The 27,956-nt window shown below is 34.9% G+C and overlaps 1 protein-coding gene across 1 annotated transcript in view; it reads right to left on the reverse strand.

Annotated features, from left to right (window-relative positions):
* Window positions 1–27,956, reverse strand: part of CSMD3 (CUB and Sushi multiple domains 3) — a 1,271,497-nt gene that overhangs the window by 701,164 nt on the left and 542,377 nt on the right. The window contains exon 9 of the mRNA XM_026454566.1: window positions 24,912–25,036. Coding sequence (XP_026310351.1) covers window positions 24,912–25,036 — 125 coding nt within the window. The remainder of the gene's footprint in view (window positions 1–24,911; window positions 25,037–27,956) is intronic.

Consider the following 27,956-nt stretch of genomic DNA (forward strand, 5'->3'; position numbering starts at 1 on the left):
CCTAGCCAGAACTTCCAACACTATGTTGAATAGGAGTGGTGAGAGAGGGCATCCCTGTCTTGTGCCAGTTTTCAAAGGGAATTTTTCCAGTTTTTGCCCATTCAGTATGATATTAGCTGTGGGTTTGTCATAAATAGCTCTTATTATTTTGAGGTACGTTCCATCAATACCGAATTTCTTGAGCGTTTTTAGCATGAAGGGCTGTTGAATTTTGTCAAAAGCCTTTTCTGCATCTATTGAGATAATCATGTGGTTCTTGTCTTTGGTTCTGTTTATATGCTGGATTACGTTGATTGATTTGTGAATGTTGAACCAGCCTTGCATCCCAGGGATGAAGCCCACTTGATCATGGTGGATAAGCTTTTTGATGTGCTGCTGAATCCGGTTTGCCAGGATTTTATTGAGGATTTTTGCATCGATGTTCATCAGGGAGATTGGTCTAAAATTCTCTTTTTTTGTTGTGTCTCTGCCAGGCTTTGGTATCAGGATGATGTTGGCCTCATAAAATGAGTTAGGGAGGATTCCCTCTTTTTCTATTGATTGGAATAGTTTCAGAAGGAATGGTACCAGCTCCTCCTTGTACCTCTGGTAGAATTCAGGTGTGAATCCATCTGGTCCTGGGCTTTTTTTGGTGGGTAGGCTATTAATTATTGCCTCAATTTCAGAGCCTGCTATTGGTCTATTCAGGGATTCAACTTCTTCCTGGTTTAGTCTTGGGAGAGTGTAAGTGTCCAGGAAATTATCCATTTCTTCTAGATTTTCTAGTTGATTTGCATAGAGGTGTTTAGAGTATTCTCTGATAGTAGTTTGTATTTCTGTGGGGTCGGTGGTGATATCCCCTTTATCATTTTTTATTGTGTCTATTTGATTCCTCTCTCTTTTCTTCTTTATTAGTCTTGCTAGCGGTCTGTCAATTTTGTTGATCTTTTCAAAAAACCAACTCCTGGATTCATTGATTTTTTGGAGGGTTTTTTGTGTCTCTATCTCCTTCAGTTCTGCTCTGATCTTAGTTATTTCTTGCCTTCTGCTAGCTTTTGAATATGTTTGCTCTTGCCTCTCTAGTTCTTTTAATTGTGATGTTAGAGTGTCAATTTTAGATCTTTCTAGCTTTCTCTTGTGGGCATTTAGTGCTATAAATGTCCCTCTACACACTGCTTTCAATGTGTCCCAGAGATTCTGGTATGTTGTATCTTTGTTCTCATTGGTTTCAAAGAACATCTTTATTTCTGCTTTCATTTCGTTATGTACCCAGTAGTCATTCAGGAGCAGGTTGTTCAGTTTCCCTGTAGGTGAGCGGTTTTGATTGAGTTTCTTAGTCCTGAGTTCTAGTTTGATTGCACTGTGGTCTGAGAGACAGTTTGTTATAATTTCTGTTCTTTTACATTTGCTGAGGAGTGCTTTACTTCCAATTATGTGGTCAATTTTGGAATAAGGGTGTTGTGGTGCTGAGAAGATGTATATTCTGTTGACTTGGGGTGGAGAGTTCTATAGATGTCTATTAGGTCCGCTTGGTACAGAGATGAGTTCAATTCCTGGATATCCTTGTTAACTTTCTGTCTCGTTGATCTGTCTAATGTTGACAGTGGAGTGTTGAAGTCTCCCATTATTATTGTATGGGAGTCTAAGTCTCTAAGGACTTGCTTTATGAATCTGGGTGCTCCTGTATTGGGTGCATATATATTTAGGATAGTTAGCTCTTCCTGTTGAATTGATCCCTTTACCATTATGTAATGGCCTTCTTTGTCTCTTTTGATCTTTGATGGTTTAAAGTCTGTTTTATCAGAGACTAGGATTGCAACCCCTGCTTTTTTTTTTTCTCCATTTGCTTGGTAGATCTTCCTCCATCCCTTTATTTTGAGCCTATGTATGTCTCTGCATGTGAGATGGGTCTCCTGAATACAGCAGACTGATGGGTCTTGACTCTTTATCCAGTTTGCCAGTCTGTGTCTTTTAATTGGAGCATTTAGTCCATTAACATTTAAGGTTAATATTGTTATGTGTGAACTTGATCCTGCCATTATGATATTAACTGGTTATTTTGCTCATTAGTTGATGCAGTTTCTTCCTAGCCTCGATGGTCTTTACATTTTGGCATGTTTTTGCAATGGCTGGTACCGGTTGTTCCTTTCCATGTTTAGGGCTTCCTTCAGGGTCTCTTGTAAGGCAGGCCCGGTGGTGACAAAATCTCTAAGCATTTGCTTATCTGTAAAGGATTTTATTTCTCCTTCACTTAGGAAACTTAGTTTGGCTGGATATGAAATTCTGGGTTTAGAATTCTTTTCTTTAAGAACGTTGAATATTGGCAGCAAATCTCTTCTGGCTTGTAGAGTTTCTGCCAAGAGATCTGCTGTCAGTCTGATGGGCTTCCCTTTGTGGGTAACCCGACCTTTCTCTCTGGCTGCCCTTAAGATTTTTTCCTTCATTTCAACTTTGGTGAATCTGGCAATTATGTGTCTTGGAGTTGCTCTTCTCGAGGAGTATCTTTGTGGCGTTCTCTGTATTTCCTGAAATTGAATGTTGGCCTGCCCTGCTAGGTTGGGGAAGTTCTCCTGGATGATATCCTGAAGAGTGTTTTCCAATTTGGTTCCATTTTCCCCCTCACTTTCAGGCACCCCAATCAGACGTATATTTGGTCTTTTTACATAATCCCATACTTCTTGCAGGCTTTGTTCATTTCTTTTTCTTCTTTTTTCTTTTGGTTTCTCTTCTCGCTTCATTTCATTCATTTGATCCTCCATCGCTGATACTCTTTCGTCCAGTTGATCGAGTCGGTTACTGAAGCTTGTGAATTTGTCACGTATTTCTCGTGTCATGGTTTTCATCTCTGTCATTTTGTTTATGACCTTCTCTGCATTAATTAGTCTAGCTGTCAATTCTTCCACTCTTTTTTCAAGATTTTTAGTTTCTTTGTGCTGGGTACGTAATTCCTCCTTTAGCTCTGAGAGGTTTGAAGGACTGAAGCCTTCTTCTCTCATCTCATCAAAGTCATTCTCTGACCAGCTTTGATCCGTTGCTGGCGATGGGCTGTGCTCCTTTGCAGGGGGAGATGTGCTCTTATTTTTTGAATTTCCAGCTTTTCTGCTCTGCTTTTTCCCCCATCTTTGTGGTTTTATCTGTCTCTGGTCTTTGATGATGGTGACGTACTGATGGGGTTTTGGTATAGGTGTCCTTCCTGTTTGATAGTTTTCCTTCTGACAGTCAGGACCCTCAGCTATAGGTCTGTTGGAGATTGCTTGAGGTCCACTCCAGACCCTGTTTGCCTGGGTATCAGCAGCAGAGGTTGCAGAAGATAGAATATTGCTGAACAGCGAGTGCACCTGTCTGATTCTTGCTTTGGAAGCTTCCTCTCAGGGGTGTACTCCACCCTGTGAGGTGTGGGGTGTCAGACTGCCCCTAGTGGGGGATGTCTCCCAGTTAGGCTACTCAGGGGTCAGGGACCCACTTGAGCAGGCAGTCTGCCCCTTCTCAGATCTCAACCTCCGTGTTGGGAGATCCACTGCTCTCTTCAAAGCTGTCAGACAGAGTCGTTCGCGTTTGCACAGGCCTCTGCTGCTTTAGCTGTATGCTGTCCCCAGAGGCGGAGTCTACAGAGACAGGCAGGTTTCCTTGAGCTGCTGTGAGCTCCACCCAGTTCGAGCTTCCCAGCGGCTTTGTTTACCTACTTAAGCCTCAGCGATGGCCGGCGCCCCTCCCCCAGCCTCGCTGCTGCCTTGCGGTTAGATTGCCGCAGACTGCTGTGTTAGCAAGGAGGGAGGCTCCGTGGGCGTGGGACCCTCCCGGCCAGGTGTGGGATATATTCTCCTGGTGTGCCGGTGTGCTTACAGCGCAGTATTGGGGTGGGAGTTACCCAATTTTCCAGGTATTGTGTGTCTCAGTTCCCCTGGCTAGGAAAAGGAACTCCCTTCCCCCTTGCGCTTCCCAGGTGAGGCGATGCCTCGCCCTGCTTCAGCTCTCGCTGGTCGGGCTGCAGCAGCTGACCAGCACCGATTGTCCGGCACTCCCGAGTGAGATGACCCCAGTACCTCAGTTGAAAATGCAGAAATCACCGGTCTTCTGTGTCGCTCACGCTGGGAGATGGAGACTGGAACTGTTCCTATTCAGCCATCTTGCTCCGCCCCCCCGTATACTGATTTTTTATTTGTAATTCCTTTTCTCTCTATTTTCTTTCACTTGCTACAACTGGACACATTTTTTCCAATCATTCTATTAGTAATACTTCCTCTGTGCTCATGGGCAGGAAATAGATAAATCGCCTTTTAAAGCCTTCGGGGCAGTTCTGACCGATGGAATTATAGCAGTCTGCTGAGGAGGAGTTTAGTGCCCTTGGGATCCAGTAGGCTATTTACAAGCTCTTGGGAGATAATTCTCCATTGGTCTCTTGTATGTATATATTTCCGCATGCAAAGTCATTTGTTCTGGACTAGTTTTTCAAGAATGTTTGTATAGAAAACATCCTTAGAAGAGAAAATGACAGAGTCATTTAGGAAGATAAAATGTGTCTCTCTCTAGAGTCTGGAGCAATAGGACAGGCATAATATGATGCCTGTCCTTTATAAAATTTTCGAGTCCTCTAAACTCAGTCCTCTCTTGTAATTCATAGTATGTGCAACTGATACCTTGTTCTCTTCGTGTGATACTGTGGAAATTGGGGGTCAAGGAAGTGGCATTGAGGCTAATATTGTGGCTACCTTTAGTTCTGTGAGTAAACTGTGACCTAGGCACCTTTTGACTACCACTGGCATCCATAAAACTATGTCAGTCTAAATTGTTAACTTGCAGGTATGGTAAAATATCAGACACTTTATATTCCTTAACAAATTTGTTTATGAAGATCAGATGCTGACAGAGAAAAAGCTCTCTGAAAGAAGAATGAGGGTCTCACAGGCCAACTAATGGGATTTTAGAAATGTCTCTGGAAATCAGTGGCAAATACATGGACCAAATTTAACGGTCAATCAGGAAATAAATGTTCCTCCACTTCATTGCTGTTAATGAGGAGACATTAGTGAGAGGTTGCTGGCTGAGTATTATAAGGTAGAATCACAGATAGCCATCCTAGCAGGTACATTAATTCTCCTTAAGATAGGGATATTTCTCAACAATCTGGCAGTTAGTCTCAGGTGCAGACCATAGTAATAACCAGTACTAACATTTTTACTGGAGAGAGGTGGCAGAAGTTTCTACTTGGTTTCAGACAAGTTATGGAGATGGTTACATACACTAAGAATATAAGAAATATATTTCATAAAGAAAAATTATGGTAAGAAGCCAGGCAAATAGTGAGAATTTTAACTTTCCCTTCAGATACAAGGGACAGCGAGACTAACACTTGATAAGGAAAAATAACAATTGCAGGACCATCTTATGACTCAAACTCTTCTGCAGTGTATTATGGCAATCACAGGTCCATTTAAATACAACATTAAAAGATCTTATAATTTTGTCAGTGGGTCCAGGCTGCTACAATGGTGCTTTGGCCCTTTTTGGAAGATTTCACTGAACAATCTCCCATGAGAAACTAGAAATAAAGCATTTTCTAATATTTAAAAAAAGGCCAAGGGGATTCATATTTAATTCTTCTTTAGTGATCTAATATTTTTGTTATTGTTGTTGGACTGAAATATTGCTAGATTCTAAAGATAATTATCATATGGTTCAGATTCCAGAACACCTTTATAGCGGCTAACATGGGCTAAAGGACATAGTAAGTCATTGTAAGTTTTACAAAAAGTCCCTTGTTCCCTAAAACATTTGAATAAAGTGTCCCGACGAGAGTGTAAGATGACTGGAGACAAGCTGGAGTTATTACTATTAGAATGGGACACACTAATTTCATGGTGGTGAAGGGGGAGCAACAACCCTTGCACAGGGGGAGAGGAGGTTACCTTAAGACCTCAAGAAGTGTGGGGAAGGGAGAAAAGTTAATATTTATTTTTGTTTTCCAGAATTACCCCTGGAGCCTTTTTTTTTTTTTTTTTTTTTTTCAAGAAGGAAAAAACTCCAGTGTGGGATTCCTAAACTTTTGCAAACACCGTAAATTTAACTTATTGATAGGTCTCTCATCACCTGCTGGATGTCTCTGACTGATTTGAACACAATTATCCTTATTCTTACCAATAAGCTTATGGGAAACAGTAGGAAATTCCTCAAACTTCTACACTTCCAAAGTAAAAGACTGGTTCACCCCTCTAGATATTTTTTCTACCTCTATTCCTAAAGCTATCACTCTGTCATTCCATAAGGTAAACAAATGCCAACTTCCTGGTTGGATGTACAAATAGGAGTCGCTTGCGAAACAAAGACCAGATTCAATCATTAAAACTGAATTGGGAAACCCACAGTTTTCTAGCCATTTAGGAGGCACTTTGAAGGCACTGTCAACTTCAGTATCCTGGCTGATGTAGATCCTTAAGAATAGGGGTCCATAAAATTTAAATAAAGTTCCCCCCCAGGACATGATGTTTACCTGGGAACTGCCCTTATGTGTAAAATAGATATCAACTAGGCTGTCTTCCCAAAATATGGTGACATTCACCTTAGATGTATGTATTAATAAGAGACAGCGTGGTGACTATAGTTAATGATGATACATGGTATTCTTGCAAAATACTAAGACAGTGAATGTTAAATGTTCTTACCACAAAATAATGTTAGATAATACATTTTATAAATAGCTATATTTAACTATTCCACAGTGTATACTTACTTTAAAACATCATCTTGTACATGACAGATACATACAATTTTGTCTGTCAATTTAAAATAAATAAATACATTTGAAAAAAGGTTTAAGATAACAATACCTACAGGTCATAAAGCTTTTAGATGACTATAGAGATCTTGCCAATATGAGGCTACTATGCTTACTTAGGAGAGCTACTGGGAGGGAAGCTGATTCATTATTTATGAGAACCCTGAAGGTGGTTATCCTGTGAAAAAAAGAGTCATTGGATTAGAAAAGGTATTATAAAATTAGTCTCTGATTTATTAGCTGAAGTCATCAATGATGCCACCTCAGTTCTGACCTTAAGGTCAGCCTCAACTTACTGGCCAGGGGTGTTACAGATGATAGAATTTTCCTAGATTTTCATCTTGTGAGCCAAGGCAATTGTTAATGTATCCTAAAGTATCTAGATTAAAGATGTGGGACAAGTGCAAAGATCAATATAAAAAGTAAAGGAAAAAGCCACCTGCCTCTCTATAGTAGACACTGATGTTAATGTAATTTGTTCTGCAAGTTGAGTCTGGGTGCCTGGAGATTGGCCTCATTCTGCAGTTAGGATTCCTGTTGATAATGATCTTAATTAAATGTTGTGTGATAAAAATGGAATGGATTTGGTTCCAGCTTCTGGCATTCAGATTAATCAAAGTATGTGACTAAGGGGGAATTCTCGTAAGAAAATGCATCAGAAAGTTTAGACTGATGAGAAATAACAAAATAAGGATATATGGTAGATAGTGCCCTTAGCTTATGATGTTTTGGGAAAGGCTACAGTGTGAATAACATTTTAGTTCAATTACCTCTATCATAGTTCTTAACATAGTCGGCCTTATGTTCATTTCGTTTAATTGGTCACAAATCAATTTATTAGACAAATTGATTTTTATTAAACACATGCTATGTGGAAATATACATATATACCAAAAGTTAATATATTATGGACGTAAGGGGTGCATATTTTTAGGAGGCAACCCTCCATGTGTCTCTTGTGGTTGTGCACATCTTTCAAGCAAAGACATTGACTGCTTTTGTTCTGGAATGTCTTTTTAAGGTTGTTCATATGTCAGACAGCACTGGAATTCAGGGACAGTTGTTCTTTCCAAAGCAAAACACAAATTTATTTTACAGTTTTGGAAGATGGAGATAGTATCTCCCTCCAGAGCAAAGATATGGGCAATGCTTACCACCAATTATAAAAGATTTGAACTCTTTATGGCCGAGGTTTCTTTCCTATAATGCAACTTACTGTGTATGAGAAACTGACACCTGATCCTATTCATGTACCTCTTTGGGAACTGGGGCTCAGTAAAGTGGCACCAATGCTGATATCCTGGCTACTGCTTTTGCTGTGAGTAGTAAACTATCCTTCGTCTCTGACCTATGAGTCTTTGGACTTCTGCTAGCATCTGTGAAAGTGTGACAATCCTCTAACAATCCTATGAAGTATTCACGGAGTTCACAAGGCCAAAACAGAATGACTACTGTTTACATCAGAATGACCACTGCTTACGTCACTAGAATCCCTATCAGGCAGTGCATCAAAAACTTTGCCCAAAAATCAACCTGTACAACTTTTCATGTTTTCATGAAATTAAACCTCTGTGAAAGCTGAGAACCCTCAACTTCTTCAAAAAAGCAAGCAAGCAACCAACCAAATAAAACCTCTCTAATAATTGGAAAAGGAGACAACTGCCCTTTGTATTTCTTACCTGCTTTTTTCTAGCCACTGTCAACTACTAGGAATAAGTACCACTTAAGATTTGGGCCAGTGCAATAAGGTAGGAAATTTACATGGCAGCCACACAGTTTAAGATTAAATATTAGATCTTCCTCTTCTCACAAATCTTTTTTTTCACCTCACCTAAGGATTCCTCACTAGCTGTCATCTCCCAAGGTTTCAGCATCTTTCCATATTTCTCAATATTCCACTAACTTTAAAAAGTTTTCCTGTGCTCCTCATCCCCTACATTCAAATTTTTCTTTCACTGAGCAATCTTTTTGTTTGTCTTTAATCTTCCATATTAAAACCATACGGTTTGAACAGTCAGATGTAAAATTGCCTTTTTCAAAGCTAGTTAATGTGTGAATGAATTGTAACCTCAAACCGTCTAGGGCACATTGCTGAATTATGATGACGTATGTCAAAGTTTATCACAATATTTGACCATAAAGAAAATAAAAGATGAAACTGTGAATACTTGCCTACCAAAGAGTTATTTTTAAATTTGGGGAGAAACAATTGGTTTTAAAAAGGAAAGAAGAAAGAACATTTCAAAGGAACGACTCAGGGGAGACAAATCAGAAAAGGGAAAAGTTAATTCAAGAAAATTCTTTAGACAAAATCTGTAAGTACTGCTGAGTCAGGGTTTAGGTGGCACAGAAAAGAACAGTCCCTATCTAAGGAGGCCAAACATCTTATGTATGCTGGGACTGACAGTCGTATTTCCAAGTAATTTTATAAGAGCCATAAACTTCACATGAACTTTTGAAGAGTTGAACTGAAATTCATCATATCCATAGTTTGCACATACTGCACTCTTCAGTGTTTTGTGCTCTTTAATTCAGCATGGTATAGTGAAAATAACATACACCAGGAACTCACACACATTTTGGGTTGAATCCCACTTCCAGTACATATAAAAGCTGAGATTTTTCTGGGAGCTGTGTAATATATATTATAAATAAACACAATAAAGGAGACTGAACTCAGGTCCTGTTAAGTCTGAGCTTCTTTTCACTAAAGGGACATGTTGGGAGGAAATATTAGGTATGGTCATATCTACCTATTTAGAACAGTGTTTATGATTGAAACTAAGAAGAAATAAAGTTATAAAAGAAGTTCAGAGTCAATTTTTAGAGGCTCCAAAATGCCAGGTTAACAATTTTTGCCTTGAATGATACAGCAATGAATTATCTGGGGAATAGAAAAGTAATGTTTTAGTAAGCATATTCTATGATAGTAGTGATATGTAAATCAAATGTGAGAAGAAATGAACTGGAGATGAGAATAGTTAGATGATTATTGAAATAACACAGCCCACACCAGCATCATTCAAAATTTTCAGCTAGATGAGATTTTTCTGGGAGCTGTGTTACATACCACATTTCTACTTTTCATGATAAACAAAAAACATGATAATATTAGAGATTCTGCCCAGTTCTGTAGGTAAAGTAATACAGCAAATCATCTATTTGTCTGACTACCACTGAATACCTTTTCTACCAAATTTATTCAGCATTAATATTCAAATAAAACTTTAGGAAATACTAATTAAACATATTTCATATTTCTAAATCTTCTAGGCTTTAGACAGCCTGGCAATGTTCTTAGAAGGGTATATCCTGTATTTAATATTCAATCTGGGTCATATATGTATACATACATGTCTGTAAAATCATAGACCCTCAGTTAAGTCTCTATATTACAACTTCAGTTTCCTTAAATGTTTTCTTTACATAAGTTCTTTATGACTCTAGCCTTTAACACTTGAAAGTAAGAGTGGCCTATATCTTTATAACTTTTTAGCTGCAATTCAATATCTGTTCTATAATTTGTTTGAAACTGCTCTCTTAAAATTCTAAATACACTCTCTGGCAATGTTCACTATTTTCTTCCTTAGTTATTATAATTCTAAAATAAGCTGATCACATTCCTCCCAGGTTTTAACTTCATCAGGCAATTTTGCCTTAATGAGGAAAAAATAGGTTCACAGTAGCCAGTATTGTTATTACTTCCTGTGACATGAAATATTAAAAAGGGTACATTTTTTGAAAAGTCAAATGTGGCCTTTGGTATTCATAGCCCAGAATAAATGCTACTATGTATAATTAATAAATATTTTTATGGTCATGAATATGAAGAAAATTGGAGTCGTTTAATGAAGACTTCACAAAAGTTTTTCTCAACATGGTCTCTATAATGTTTCATTGTTCTTTTTAAAACACTCTTAAACAGGCAGGAAAAATAACCTGTGTCCTCTTTTCATAGTTTAGAAATAAACTTTAGCTAGAAGACAACAAAGTAAAAACAAACAAAGGTAAATGAGAAGATTTTTAGAAGTCATTTCTATCGTCTTAATGGAAAGCCATTTTTGCTTTTTTTTATTTTTATTTATTTTTATTTTTTATTTTTATTTATTTATTTATTTTTTAATCAAAATTATCTTTAATTGGCCTCACAGGGCTAAAATCTAGAATTATTATTACTGTTGGGTAAACTCATGAAAAGTACTTAATATTCATTCTATAAAGAAACAAAAAGAAACTTTGAGATGTGTCTCTTATTCATTTCCTTGGGTACACTGAAAACAGATAACAATTATTGCTCAACTTTCTTTTTTTTTATTTTTTTTATTTATTTTTATTTATTTTTATTTTTATTTTTTATTATACTTTAAGTTCTAGGGTACATGTGCATAATGTGCAGGTTTGTTACATATGTATATATGTGCCATGTTGGTGTGCTGCACCCATGCTTTTTTTTAAATATCTAAAGGTTTTGTTTTTTGTTTTTTTTTTTCCCTTAGAATTTAGTAGAAATATCTAGGAGATGTGAGACATATTAATGGTTATTTAAAGTAACAATATTAGAACATCCAAAGTGTTTATTTTCAGAATAAATATATACTTGTAAATCCTACTAAATATGAATATTTATCAAACATTGAAATAAAAGTTTACCCAAAGTCAAGCACATAAACATAAACTTTTATTAACTCCAAATTGGTTCAGAGCATCATTTTTTTAGATGAAAAACACAAGAAATCATCCAAGATGTCTCCTTTTTCCTTGCCCCTAAACTAGAAAAAAAAAAAGTTTTAGTAAAATAACACTTAAAAAAATCCGTCATAAATATTGGCCTTAACAATGTAACAGAAGTGTAAAATTTTAAACACATACTTTTTTAAAAAAATCAAATAATTGAAATAAGCAACTAAAGCAAATATTGCATAAGTTAGATTATCAATAGATAATAACATACAACAGGAAAGGGATGTATAAAAGCAATGAATATGTTGAAATGTTGATACTTTTGACAAACTTGAAAAAAATTCATGCCTCATGAAGGTATATTTGGTTATTTAATTTTCTTCTCAAAATTATTTCGATGCCGCAAAACTACATTTGTCATGTCTTATTTCCTTGGAATAAATAAGCTAAAGACGGCTAAAAGGGACAGCGGGAGTGCAAATGAAGTGCAGCTCATTTAGTTCTGACCTCATTTCATTTCTTCCCAAGAAACACTTATCTCAAAAGTAAATCGGTGCCATTTCCAGCTGGTAATACATGATAAGTATGAAAATGAGTTCATCTTTGAAATTTAACATGCAAATTTATATTACTTTCGGTATCTGGATAAGTCTGGTTAGAAGAGGAAATGGTGAGCTGTTGCTTCAGCTCGGTGACCTCAATGCATCATACTTCCACTTTGCCACTCTGTAGAACAGGGATATGATATGTGTAATTAAATGTCCCAATCAGCCTGCCAGTGAGTACATTATGGTTCACGAATAAGGGAGAGACTCCCTAAGAAAACAGAGTGTCATTTTAAGTTGCTTTCTGAATCCTCAGTGCAATTAAATTGATCAATTTATCACAGAGAGAAATATATTAACTGAATTATCCTCTAGAGACTTTGATCTAATTAACCTAGGATGGGAGTTAAGCAAGGATTTTTCTTTTAAAAGCTCTCCAGTTGATTTTAACGTGCAGCCAGGGATGGGGATCACTGCGCTAAATGAAACCCTCAGGAAAAGATCCTGTTTCTCAGTGGCTGCTTGGTAACCTCCCCCACCTCCCTATTCATAAAAAGTTCAGTTTCATCCAATTTCATCACAGAACTGCTGGGTTTCCTCCTTCCTCAGATAACCGTACCTACTTTACAGAAAAAAATAGGGGTAGAAGGTTCTGCCATTTGAGAATGATGCCTTCTTCCATTTCCCCCTACAAAAACATCATAGCTTCATCAGTTCCTTCCTCAGGTCTTTCACCTCAAGGGAGAGTACGTGTCAATTTTTATCCAAGGGCAATGCCATCCATTCTATTCTGAATCTCAGATTCTTAATCTCCTAGGACTGTAATGTTATACTTGGCTCATATCTCACCCGTATTTTCAACCTCTCTCAAGCACTGTATCTTTGTCTTCATTACTTAAGCCTCTCACATCTTAAAAACAATCTTTCCACATTGCATGTCCTTTTCTGTCTACAAACCTAGCTCTTGCCTTTGTTTCAGAGGCAAGCTTCCACTTTTCATGTAAAGCCTGTTTCTTCACCTCATTATTCCTCAATTATTAGCCATGTGGCTTATACATCACTTATTTCAGTGCAAATGATTTTACCCAGGTCATTGGTGGCCTCTTGGTGGTTGAACTGAATGAATTCCTATTTTCCTGACCATTTTGCAGCATTTCACAATGTTGATTACATCTGATTTATAAAATATCTCCTTGCTGTGGTATCATGACACCATTCTCTCTGGTTATCAGTCTTTGCTTCTTGCTGCTCCTATTTTAGTCTTTCACAGGCTCAACTTCATCCTCCTATCCCTCATATTGTTGTTACCTCAATTCACTTCTGTTCCAACCCTTCTCTATATTTTCTTATCATTCACTTAAAGTCATATTACTTTTTACCGAAATTACTGAACTAGTCTTCAAACTGGATGCAATTTGCAGTCTTGTCTCTCTCAAACCATATTCCATCTTCTTTCTTTTATATTTTATTTCATTTCATTCATTTACTTTAAAATGTCTCCAGCCTTATTAAGATATAATTGACAAATAAAAAATGTATATATAATATTTTGATATTTGTTTACTTGTGAAAAAATCAAATCTGGCTAATGAATATACACATCAACTCACATACTTTTGTGTGGTGAAAACATTTAAAATCTATTCTCTTAGTAATTGTCAAGCATGCAGTACATTATTACTAACTATAGTCATCAGGCTCAACTTTTTCAGATCCTACATGCAAGTGAGATCATACAATATTTGTCTTTGTGTGCTTGGCTTATTTCACTTAGCAGATTGTCCTCCGGGTTCATCTATGTTGTCACATATAACATTTCTTTCTTTTTTAGGGCTGAATAATATTCCATTGTGATATATATATATATATATATATATATATATATATATATATGTGTGTGTGTGTATTTATGTGTAATGTATATATGTAATATGTAATATATAGTTAATTAAATGTTATGTATCTATTATATCTTATGTATATAATTATATATTATATTATGTATGTATTATAATATATTTAGTTCATTGTTATATATAATATAATTGTGTTATATATTATATATGTTATATAACATATATCCATTATATATAAAATAAATATAAGATATATCTATTAGGTATAACATTATGAGAAGAAAATTAAATAACCAAACATGCCTTTATGAAGCATGAATTTTTTTCACGTTTGTCAAAAGTATCATTTCAACATATTCATTGCTTTTATACCTCTCTTTCCTGTCGAATGTTATTATCTGATAATCTAATATGCAATATTTGCTTTAGTGGCTTATTTCAATTATTTGATTTTTTTTAAATCAAGGAGTTTTATATATATATATATATCTCATAACATATGTCCATTATATATAAAACAATGATAAAACAATGGATGATTCTTCATTCGGTCATCCATTGATGGACACTTAGGTTGATTACATATCTTGGCTACTATGAATAATGCAGCAATGAATATGGGAATCTAGATATGTCTTGGACATACTGCTTTCTTTTTTTTTTTTTGGATAAATATCTAGTAGTGGGATTGCTGGATCATATGGTAGTTCTATTTTTAATTTTTTCAGGAATCTGCATGCTATTTTTCATAACGGCTGTACTAATTTACATTCTTACTAACAGTATATACAGATTCTCTTTTCTCCACATCCTCACCGATACTTATCTCTTATATTTTTGATAATAGGCAACCTAACGGATATGAGGTGATACCATGTCAATTAATGGTACTGGGAAAACTGCATATCCACATGTAGAAGAAGAAAATTGGACCTTTATTTCATATCTTATACAAGAATGAATTTCAAATGGATTAAATAGTTAAATAAAGACCTGAAAGTGTAAAACTATTAGAAAAAAAAAACATATGGAAAAGGCTTCTTGACATTAATGTGGCAGCGATTCCCTGTATATGACCCCAAAAGCATAGGCAACAAAAGCAAAAATAGACAAATGGCATTGCATTAAACTAAAGAGCTCCCGTACGGCAAAGGAAGCAATGAACAGGGTGAAGAGACAACATATGAAGTGGGAGAAATTATTTGTAAATCATATACCTGATAAGGGCCTTATGTCCAAAATATAGGAGGAATTAGGACAATTTAATAGCAAGAAAAGAACTCAATTAAGAATGGACAAATGATTGAGTAGACATTTCTCAAAGGAAGACATACAAAAGGCCAACAGGTATATGGAAAAAGAAATGTTCATAATCCATTTTCTTTTTTTTTTTATTTAAAAAAAAGTTGTTTATTTATTTATTTATTTTTTTATTATACTTTAAGTTCTAGGGTACATGTGCATAACGTGCAGGTTTGTTACATATGTATACTTGTGCCATGTTGGTGTGCTGCACCCATCAACTCGTCAGCACCCATCAATTCATCATTTATATCAGGTATAACTCCCCAATGCAATCCCTCCCCCCTCCCCCCTCCCCATTATAGGCCCCAGTGTGTGATGTTCCCCTTCCTGAGTCCAAGTGAACTCATTGTTCAGTTCCCACCTATGAGTGAGAACATGCGGTGTTTGGTTTTCTCTTCTTGTGATAGTTTGCTAAGAATGATGGTTTCCAGCTGCATCCATGTTCCTACAAAGGATGCAAACCCATCCTTTTTTATGGCTGCATAGTATTCCATGGTGTATATGTGCCACATTTTCTTAATCCAGTCTGTCACTGATGGACATTTGGGTTGATTCCAAGTCTTTGCTATTGTGAATAGTGCCGCAATAAACATACGTGTGCATGTGTCTTTGTAGTAGAATAATTTATAATCCTTTGGGTATATACCCAGTAGTGGGATGGCTGGGTCATGCTACCTGACTTCAAACTATACTACAAGGCTACAGTAACCAAAACAGCATTGTACTGGTACCAAAACAGAGATATAGACCAATGGAACAGAACAGAGTCCTCAGAAATAATACCACACATCTACAGCCATCTGATCTTTGACAAACCTGAGAGAAACAAGAAATGGGGAAAGGATTCCCTATTTAATAAATGGTGCTGGGAAAATTGGCTAGCCATAAGTAGAAAGCTGAAACTGGATCCTTTCCTTACTCCTTATATGAAGATTAATTCAAGATGGATTAGAGACTTAAATGTTAGACCTAATACCATAAAAACCCTAGAAGAAAATCTAGGTAGTACCATTCAGGACATAGGCATGGGCAAGGACTTCATGTCTAAAACACCAAAAGCAATGGCAGCAAAAGCCAAAATTGACAAATGGGATCTAATTAAACTAAAGAGCTTCTGCACAGCAAAAGAAACTTTCATACTCCATTTTCTAAAACATAATGGTCCCTGATATTTTAAGCCTTTGCCTAAGGGGCTCCCTCAATCTGGTGTAATCTGCACAGCCACCACTGTTCTCATCATTAGCCCTGTTTCCTGAATCTTCAGGGTTCAACTGAGGTACTTTCTCCTGTGGACACCTTCCTTAACAATCCTTATTATCCTAGAGCAGTGGTCCCCAACATTTTAGGTGCCATGGACTGATTTGGTGGAAGAGAGTTCTTCCATGGACTTGGGGGAGGAGTGGTATGGTTCCAGGATGATTCAAGCGCATTATATTTATCATTAGATTCTCATAAGGAGTATGCAACCTAGATCCCTCACATGCACAGTTCACAATAGGGTTCATGCTCCTATGAGAATCTAATGCTGCTGCTCATCTGACAGGAGGTGGAGCTCAAGTGGTAATTCCGACTTGCCCACTGCAAACCTCCTGCTCTGTGAGCCTGGTTCCTTAGAGTCCACAGAAAGCAACAGGTATGTGCTGGGAGGCTTAGAGGAGCATTTTTTATATAGCTCTTAGCAAATAATATACAAGAAAGTATTGTAATTATATATTAACTTTTAAAACTCTTGGCCCCCACCCTTGAGAGTAAATTCATTGCAGGTAGAGATTTTTCCCATCCTCAGTAAGTTTATGTTCCTCCACATTTCACTCACCCCTCTCTCTCTCTCTCCTTTTTTTCCCTCTCTCTTTTCCCTTCTTTCTCTCTCTCCTTCTACAGTTTCTTTCATCATCCTAAGTCTTTACTTGTAGTTCTCTCTATCTGTAATGTTTTACATTTTTCAGTCTCTATGTCTGTCTTTCTTTCTGTCCTTTTTGAATCCCTGCTTATCCTTTTCTTAAAAAATTTGTGTACTCTTCTAGGCAGAGTGCTTCCTTAATCTTCTTTGTACTGAATGCACCGTATTCATTTTTCTGCAGTAACTCTTATTGTGATATACAGTAATGCATACTTTCCCATTGCTGTTTTCCCCACTGGAGTAGCCCATTGATCTCTTTGAGGAGAAAAATTCATCTTTTCCCTCCACTTACCTAATAATTACCACAAAATATCAATGTTATTAAATAAACAAATGAATGATTTCCAAAATAAGAGAATAATATAAATAATAATAAACTCGGAGATAGAATGACTAAGTGGTATTTTCATGTCCAGTGAAATGTATTTCCCAAAGGGTAATACTATCATTTCTGTCTTCTGTCTTTCCTTTGTTTTGAATTGTCTTTATGACAAGTATTGACTGTGCAACCATGCCTCTGTTGCTTTAGGGATGTTCTCTGGTTGTTTTATTTTGAATGTACTGTGTTTTCAACGAGATCATAAACTTCTTAAGGGCATAATTTGTTCAGTTCTGTTCTGTGCTTCTTACATTGTGTTTGGCATTGTAGTAAACAAAACACTTATTCATTCAAGTATTAGTGAGTATCTGCCATGTGCCAGGCATTGCTATTTGTTTGGGATGTTTACACTATTTAACTAGCTCCACAAAAATTACTATAAGACAAACTAAGCAGAAGACTATACTTCATGTCTTAATACAAGGAAAGATCTGCCAAAATGTCATAAATTCTGACAGTTCATATCAAGCATAAAACCAGTGACTTTTAAAATTTCAACTAAATTCAATTTAAAGGGTAAAAGTTTATCTCTTTCTCACCAATAATGTCTGTGTATATTCTGCCTATGCCTTTTGTCTCCTCTTTGGTCTCTAGGTTTCATCATTTTTCCATTTTCTATTGTTTCTTTCACTTTTCATAGTACAATTATGCATTTTGAGTGCATATACATAGCATCAGACATTCTAAAGTTTACAGTGTGATCACTGTTATCTATAAACCCTCCTTCCCAGAGCTAGCTGAGCTATTATTTTGAAACAAAGTTAGATTTTACTGTGGAAAAGCTAAATAAGGGAATCCTAACTCTAGTATATTTAAGTTTTCCAACTTTTTATGTGATCAGAATTAGTGGAAAGGCTATTAAGTCATCACAGATCTTCAAGATGCTTTTTTCTAGTAGTGCATCTTTTCAGAAAATATAGGAAATAAGTTTTTCTGCATCACAGGGGAATTTTGAGAAATTTCATAAGTTTACTATGAACACAAAATGTTATTTTATTTTAATAATTTTTCAAAAATTCCTTTTATATAGGTAGCTTCTCCTCCAAAATTGCAATCCCTGTGCTGATTTTATTAGCTTTACATTTGTTCATCCTTGCACTAAGACATTATATTTTAGATTTTTTTCAGTCCTTGTTTTTTTAGTTTAGCGAAAGCATTCATTGTCAATATGGTTATTGCAGTTTTTTTTTCCCCCCCTTGGTTATTTGTTGTTTGGGCATGATGTAGCACATTTTATTCCCATTAAATTTCAAAGTTTTTGGCTTTTAAAATTATATTAGCAAAAAGCTAAGGAGTTGTTTTCTTTTTTATTTTTCTCTTCCAAAATTTAGAATTCTTACTAATTTATTTTAAGAATTAAAATGTTTATTTCCCATTTGAAAACTCTCAAAAATAGCTTAGTGTATAGCAGTGTCAAGAATGACATTATAATCAACATTATAATCAGTTTTCTAAAGATACATTGTTTAAACTCAACTATTACAAGGGTGCATTTCATAATAAAAATGCATGAAGACAAATAATCTTTTACCTTTATACAAAGGTAGATTTTAATGGTAAATAAAGCATAAAAGATATGCAGAATCTAAATTACTTTGAAGCAATTTTATGATCAATAGCCATCGTTTTGGCACTGAACAAATTTGAAACCTGTCTTTTTTTAAAAAAATGAATATCCAAAACATAGTGCAATAAAACAAGATTTTGTTAGCAAGGGTTTATTAAACATTTTTAAAATTATTATTGCTTGTGTGTTTCAGGGACTGAGACAAATTCTTGGCATTCAAAGGTAAAGAAGAATATTGAACAAAAAATATCCTTAACATGTTTCAATAGAGAAGAAGTAAATATACTTCAGAATATTTAGAATTTACAGCTGAAAGGAGTCCATATAATCCCTCATCAACTTACAAATAATCCTTCATCAACTTACAAATAAGTAAATTGAAGTTCAGAAGAGATTAAGCAAATGAACAAGGTCATATTCCTAGAAAATGCTGAGTTGGAAAGTGAAAGCTCTTTTTGACATCTGCGGATATTTTCCTGCTATGTACCAAAACTGAATCAAGAATTTGTTCATTATATGCATATTTTTATAATAATCTGAGAGCTAGGCAAAATGTGTAGAATGTATTTCTAAACAACTGTTGGAAGGGCACCTTTGAAATGCAAAATTTCTAATTTTTCAGATAGTTTTGAATTTTAAGTGATCTATTTTCTACTAAGTTGTTATAAATGCATCACTATTAATCTCCGTTAAATGACATATAAATGATATCATTAAAACCTGTTCATTGTTAGAGCTTAGTAAGGCTTATTTTCTAATCAAAATTGTTTAATAAAGCCTCAAACTATGGCTTTTAGAAAAAAAAAAACACTAAAAAGTATGAATGTGTGATAAACTTCCGTATCTACACCATCTGCCTGTCTCCTTCACCATATGTCACTATATTAATTGCTAATATCATCCTTATTATGCATCATTTCATCTGTAAGATTATTCCACAAAACTAAGAAGGCATCAACAACAACCACAGAAAACCACCTGCTATATGCATTTCTGGCTGATAAATTTCAGCAGGTTCTGATTTGCTCTTGGGCAAAATTTTCTAATTACTTTTGCATAACAAGAAGCCTTCTACTAGAACAACTTTCTCTAGTTGTGATGATCTTATTATTACCTTCTCAAACTGTTTGTTACAATTAATTAAATATTCCTATAATATTTCTTAAAATGTTATTTAGCAGCTACTGTATGTACAAAAATATGGGTGCAATGGGTCTCTAAGCTAAACACTGAGAAGAGGAATAATATGTAAGAGGGAACTTGTAACATATGTAAAATAATTTTGACAAAGTTAAGAACCTGGGCTTTTAATAAATATGAGTTAGTGAGGGTCGCAGCTCTTAGGTTTGACCAGTAGTTTTCTATCATATAACCTGTACACCCATTTTTTCCATTGTTTATAAAGAAAGGAATTGAACCTCATTTAGATTGTTTTATTCTATCAACAGTAATGGATGGGTAGACCACATTGATGACTGTCCTCTTTGGCAACAGCTGAAACAGATCCATTCAACATTCAAACACTTTAGAGGCATTGATTATTTTGTTCTTTTTGAGGTGGTTTTTGTTGAAAAAGCAAGTCTACTGCCCATGAAATGATTAGGGAGCATTGCCAAACAAAATAAAATTAAATGCTATATTGTGTGGTAAAGATGTTAGTAATTATAAGTAATTTTAAAGATGAGGAGATAAGGGAAAATTGAAATAGGAAAGAATTTTTAGAGGAGGTGAAAACTGAACAAGACCTTGAGAGGTTGGCTTGGTCATTCAGGAACAGGCTAGACATATATGAATATCAAGGTGGTAATTCTGTTTATTATTGAGACATTGGGATAAACTTTTGGTACGAGCTAAAAAAAAACAAAGTTGCATAAAAGCAAATTATGGGTGATTTTGGAAATCAAAGAGTTAATAATCAGCAACTGCTGCAGCAACACCACACCCACCACCAGCACATGGACGCCATTCATAAAGCAAGACTTCGATGGGATTCGTCTGTCAGTAAAATGTAAGATAAATTGTACTCTACATGAAAAGAAAAGTGATAGTTGTAGTACTGGAATTGTAGAATAGTGACAATGGGAACGGAGGTTTAGGAGTGCTTCTAGACATATTTCAAACCATGAGATACATAACATAACCTCTCAAATTTTATCTCACTCTACATCCTTTCATATAACTGACCAACTGATTCCCCAGATGTGTCAGTTCACACTATGATTTTGCCTATGATATATTCTCGACATTTGAAATGACTTTCACATCCATCTTCCTCTGCCTATATCCACAATAATTTCCAAGTTCTGTCCACATATTATTTTCTCCATCTCAATGGCCATTTCCAAACATGGATATAATCTTCCTCATCTGAATTTTGCAGAGGATTGCACTAACTTGTAAACAAAGGTCTATTATATATTATCTAGTTTTGTGTTTATGCCTTACAAATCAATACAAAATAATAAAAATTATTGTATACTCTATATCACATACGGTATATAATCTAGAATACCTACTCGTGTTCATAAGTGTTTGTTGAATGAATAAAAATACATTGATCAGTACAATAAATGAATAATAACAATTTGATGATTTTTGAATAAAGAAATTAAAAGGTGATGTCAAGATTTTTATGGTTGTTTTTAGAATTTTCCCATCTCATTGTCTTCTTTTCTCATCCTCCCTTAATCACCCATTTCATTAATCCCATGTGTGTTTTTTTGTCCTTGTAACTTAATAGACTGATTACGTGGTACCATCCCAATAAACAGATTAAAATTTGCCTTTTTTTGTCTTCAGTCTATTATTATTAACTATTTCAAATGTTTCCACATTATCAAAATTATCCATGCCCAACCACATACTGTTTCTTTATGTATCAGGAAGATCTAAAACGAACATTCTATACATCTTCAACACATAAGGCTACTTATTTGCAAAAGCTCCAGTTTTTAGATATCGACTGCATTTCCAACAAAGGAATAACTTTTTTCACCACTTTATAATGGCAAATACTTTGTATACATAACCCATATATGGAGTAAGAATCGTCTCTGTTTGTGTAAAAAAAAATAATATTAATTTATAGACTGCTCTTTTAATTCATAATTTGCTGTCTGTGTGAACTTTTAATCCCTTTAAAAATCACCATTTCTTGATTGCTCAACCATGCAATACACAGACAGAAACTACATTAATAATCTCTCAAAGGTGCAGTGCACTGATATGGCAATTTATGCTGTTGTCTGGAAAAAAGCATATTTATTCTGTCCAAGAACCCATGAGACATGAGAACCACTCTTTGTTCAGACTCACAGTAATCATTTTAAAACTTCAATTATTATTTCAGCATGTTCCCTCCATTACTGTTTCCACTACCACAGCCAGTAATTTCAAGCAACAAAATGGACTTTGTAAACCACACACATATGTGCCTCGCATGCAATGAGCAAATGCGGCTATGTCTAATATCTGCAGGAAAAAATGTAAATTTAAATGAAATAATATCAACACATGAATATTGAACAAGTGCTTTTTATACTTCCTATATAATAATTGTTGAATAAATATGAATATATGTTATATATAACATCTTAATATGTCTTGCAATCTAAAAAGTCCAATCATATATTAACATTCTACAAATAGTTCTTGAAATTCAAGTCAGTACTGAGATGCTCTTTATGCCATGGGGTTTATAAAAAATAACAATGTAATATAACACCTTACTTTTGCTTTTGAACAATTTACAATCATAAGTATGATTCATCTTTTTAATCAAAATGAGAGTCTTGAATGAAAAAAGATTCTTTGTAGTCTCAATCTTACTTTATGTAGATCTTAAATTCCATGATCTGGCTATAACTTCTGGTGTGAGATTTCGTTCCTACATTAACATTAATCTCCTTTTCTTGAATCTGTCATCTGTTTTCATCCGTTTTTGCTAACAAAAATGCACATATCTAATTTATGTGACACTGAAGTAGGATATTTGGAACATATCATTTTGAAGCCATGATGTTCACTATATTGCTCTTTATGGCTATAATTTCATCTTGAGTGAAGGACACAAGAAATCAGTCTTATACGTTTTACTGTTCTATTTATTGCCATGACATTCATGAAAGTAACCCTTACACAATGCATTATTCATTATTCACTTTATAAGAAAATATGAGACACTGTATGCTTCTTTCTAAGCTATAAAAAAGTGTGCCTTTCTCGTATCATAGGAACACTTGAATTTTATAGACAATATTTCTTGGGTGTAAACTGGTCAAGTTTCTTTACATATTTGGCAACTATATTATTTAAAGAGAAGAACAGCTAGAGAGAATTCAAGTACAGAGACACTGAAAAATGCAGAAACATGATTATTAAAAATGATAACAAACAAGCAATCAGAAATGCCAGTATGACATGATGAGGTGTTCATTTTCAAATACAGTTTTACAAAGTTTAGAAAGAAGGAGACTTATTTAATTTATGTGGAAATATTTCATCTGAGGAAAGGTGATGTGAGTGGGAGCTAGGATAAAGGAGGGGGGAAAGATTAGTTTTCATGATTAGCAGTTAAATTGACAATTAACAGTTTAATTAATTAAATAATTTGTATGTTTGTTTCTACAAGTGGTCACAAGCAGTTAAAGAAGAGAAAAAGGTAAGCAAGTGGAATAGATGGCAAAGAAACAGTCAGAAGGTGAAAAAGGAGTATAATAATATAGATATCATTTAATTATAATATATTCATATTTTTAAAGATTTATCTCAATGAGATAATAGTTCTTTCTATACTCTGTCAGAAGTCAGTGACAGACACTTACATTTGAGGTGTAGATTTTAATTCTACTGGCAGGAACTATTTGAAATCAGAGTGACCTCAATCATATGTTTCTTGCAAACCTTGATGCTTATGTCTAATGATATTGGCATATCTGTGTTAGTTTTTTTAGTATCTAAAGATGATGATATTTACACTATGGGTAGTCAAACTGACTTATAATCAGGTGTTTTTCACTGTGAATTACTTATTAAAACTCAACTACAAAGTCAGATGATTTTAATACATTTGAACTCCCATGTTAAAAATAAAAAGGTATCCCAGTTGGTTGTGTTAGTGCCCTGCTTTATTTTCTAAGTAGGTGTACAAAATGACACTTGCCTTTCATAATATTTTCCTCTATATTTGAAATTGTCCTCAATGAGTTTTGTCCAGTCAATATTTTGCCTAATATATATATATACACACACACACACATTTATACACACACACACACATATATGCCTACTGGTATTTATATACATATATATATATATGTACACACATATGCACACACACACAGTATATATCTCTAGTAATTCAAGACAAGATATATATGTGTATATCTTACATATATATACACACATGCAGATAATATAAGATATATATTTATATCTTACTTGGAATTATTGGTAATGTGATATATAAACCCAGAGAACTAAATGGTTTGTTCTAGATTAAATTAACTAACTGCAGAACCTGTGCTCCACCTTGACTGCTACCAAGTACTGTAGAAACGGACACATAAGCAATTCAAATGGCAAACTATGTAAGTGGAGGAGAAATTACGGCTTTAGAATATCTGTATCAATGCTTCTACAGACAGGGTAATTGTGATTTTTCAAAAATGCCAACAATATTTCCAGAGTGTTGTATTACACCCTTTATGCTTCAGTCTATGTTGTATGATTATTAGATTGGAAATTCCTTGGGAACCTAACAGAGTGATTCACATCTTGCAGATTTTCTATAAATATCAACAAATATATCAGCACAATCTTTCCTTAAAGATTATATTACAATTCAAAGACTTAATTGCAACTTATACCCCATGAAATAAAGGTTAAACTATTAAAATGTGTTCAGAGGGCATTATTATAAAACGTTACCTTTACACACAGGCCTGTGATCACTCCAAGCAGCAAAAACTTCAGCTATCCGTTGACAGGTGATGCTCTTTGCACCCTGTAGGACATAATCTTCATCACAAGAAAACTGCACAGTTGATCCAAGGCTACAGTTAAATAAAAGAGAAAAAATATGATAAGAAAGATGCAAGGTAATAACTAGGCTTCACTTATACTGGCAATATACAATAGGTCAAATATGTACTATAGTGACAAAAAATATTCTGGAAAACAAAATGTGAAAGTATGACTTGTAGAAACGTAAAGCTGTCATCAAATTTAATCGTTTTGTTAACAGATGTACAAATGAAGGTCAAATAATTGACTAAGTTTACCATGCTGAGTAGGTGGTAAATGTGAATCAAAATGTCACTATTCTGACTTGAATTCCAGTACAGTACTTGTGTTCATAGCATATTACAGTGTTTTTCTGGCATGTATTTACATGTGTATGTTTGTAATGTGTCTTTGCATATGTATGCATTTAGACATGCATTTGTGTCTATATACACGCATTTAATGTATTTACAGATGCAAAATTGTACTGATTGTTTTTCATATGGAGTTTTTTCTACAAAATATTTAATTTTTTGTGGGTACACAGTAGGTGCATTTAGATGGCATCTTATAAGCTAACCTAAGATAAAATATTAAGGTAGAAAATGGTCCTCTTATCTAGGTGAGAAGGCCCCTTTCCTCCTACCTTCTTTATCTTTACACTATTTCTCTCTCTTAATGCTCCAGCTTAACTTAAGCCCCTAAATAATTGTAGCAATTATTCTACTGAGGTATGGGCAAGCAATAGACAAAGAGATGAAAACATTTAATTTTTTTTTTTTTTTTTTTTTGAGACGGAGTCTCTCTCTGTTACCCAGGCTGGAGCGCAGTGGCGCGATCTCGGCTCACTGCAAGTTCCACCTCCTGTGTTCACACCATTCTCCTGCCTCAGACTCCCGAGTAGCTGGGACTACAGGTGCCCACTAACATGCCGGGCTAATTTTTTGTATTTTTAATAGAGACAGGTTCTCACCATGTTACAAAAAATACAATTACATTATTTTGGTTATTTTGAACTATATGATTAAGTTATTATTGACTATAGCTATCTTGTCATGCTATCAAACAGTAGGTCTTTTTCATTCTTTCTATTTCTTTTTTTACCCATTAACCATACCCCTCTCCCTCCTAGCACCCATATGTATATGTGTATATGGATATGCTCTCTATATCCATAAGTTTAATTGTTTTGATTTTAAGATCCCTCAGATAAGTGAGAACATGTGTTATTTGTCTTTCTGTGCCTGACTTAACTCACTTAATAATCTCCAGTTCCACCCATGTTGTTGCAAATGACAGGGTTCCATACTTTTTATGGCTAAATAGTCCCTTAACATGGCATAAAAAGTCCTACATGTTGTCTCTCACTCAATGTGACACCTGATCAGCATCTCTAGAAGTTAATCCATATAACCAAAGAGAGATTATCTTTACAGTCTTCTTAGACCATGTCATGACTCCAAGTTTTATTTAGACTACTCTTAGAGCTTGAGCAACTTTAAACATTTATATAATGGTCAATTATCTGCCTTTTCCTTCTTTGTCACCTCAGTAAAGAAAAACTCCATTCTTCTAGTTGCTAAGGCCAAAGACCTTAAAGTTATTCTTAACTCACCTTTTCGTCTTGCATTTCACAACCACTCCATCAGGAAAATCCTGTTGGCAACACATTAAAAATCCAAAATCTAACATTTTTCACTCCTACAGTGTCAATAGGAATCTGAGCCACAAATTCTCATTCATATGATTGCAACAGTCCTTCTTGCTATGTTGTTAGTTTTTCCTCTTTCTGTTCTTGACTCCCTGCAATCTATTCATAAACAGTATCCAGAGCAAACTTTTTAAAAGTTGGTTAAAATTATATCACTTTTGTAGTTTCAAATTTTCCATCCCTGTTTCACTCAGAATAAAGAGATTGCTCTTAAAATTACCGACGTGGCCTCTGCTAATTTGCAGAATTAATTTCCTATGCTTTCCCTTTCCATGTCTGTTCTTCAGATTTATCGACTTCCTTGTTCTGGCTTGAAGATGTTAAGCATGTGCCTCCCTCAGGGTCTTTACACTTGCTGTTATATCAATCTGGAAAACCATTTCTTCAGAAGTCCTGTATCTCCCATTCTCAATTGTTCTGTTTTCTCCTCACATGACATTTTATTCATAAAGCCCTCCCTTACTGCTCTGTGTACAACAGCTACACCTATTCCATTATCTTTTTCCATGTTATTTCCTATAAACTATCTAATGCACTGTTTATTTATCTCCCCACTTCCACTAAAAACACCTCAAGCCACTTATCTATTTTGTTTTCCAACATGTCAAACATTTCAAAAAGTTTTGTAAGTTTATGTATAGATTTTTAAGAGTGAGTAAATGCTATCATTTGCAGATTTATTGGTTGCTAACATATAAGATTGCCTAATGCATTCAGATATGTCCTTACCCTATAACTGGAAATATATTCTTCGTCAGGATGCTAACTCAAGGCTAATTAAATTTTTATAATCCGTGGCACCCACTATTTCCCATTACCTGCTGCGTTTGCTGTGTTCAAAAAAGAGCAAGAAAAATACTAATGTGATTGGAGCATAGAAAATAACGAGAGGGGTATATGAAATTAAGTCAAGGAAGCAATTATGGGTTGCGGTTAGACTTGTTACAACTTTGTAGGCCAATGTAAGGATTTTGACCATCATTCTGAGAGAATTGGGCAGTTGTTACAGGAGTTTAAGACAAGTGAATACCATGCTTTAAAACGAATTCATTGGTTTCTGAGTGAAGGATACAATTTAAGGGGCCAAAGATAAAAAAGCAAAGAGTTTAGTTAATAAGCTATCACAGAAATCCTAGCTTTCATGGAGATGATGATGGCAACAAGTATTAGAAAAGTAGTAGCTATAAACTAACGATGGTAAAAACTTTAAGGGATGGAAGAAGAAGGCCCAGTATAGGGCCTGGCCCATAGGATTAATG

Source organism: Piliocolobus tephrosceles, chromosome 7 (assembly GCF_002776525.5).
Source record: "Piliocolobus tephrosceles isolate RC106 chromosome 7, ASM277652v3, whole genome shotgun sequence".
In the NCBI taxonomy this organism is placed as follows: Eukaryota; Metazoa; Chordata; class Mammalia; order Primates; family Cercopithecidae; genus Piliocolobus; species Piliocolobus tephrosceles.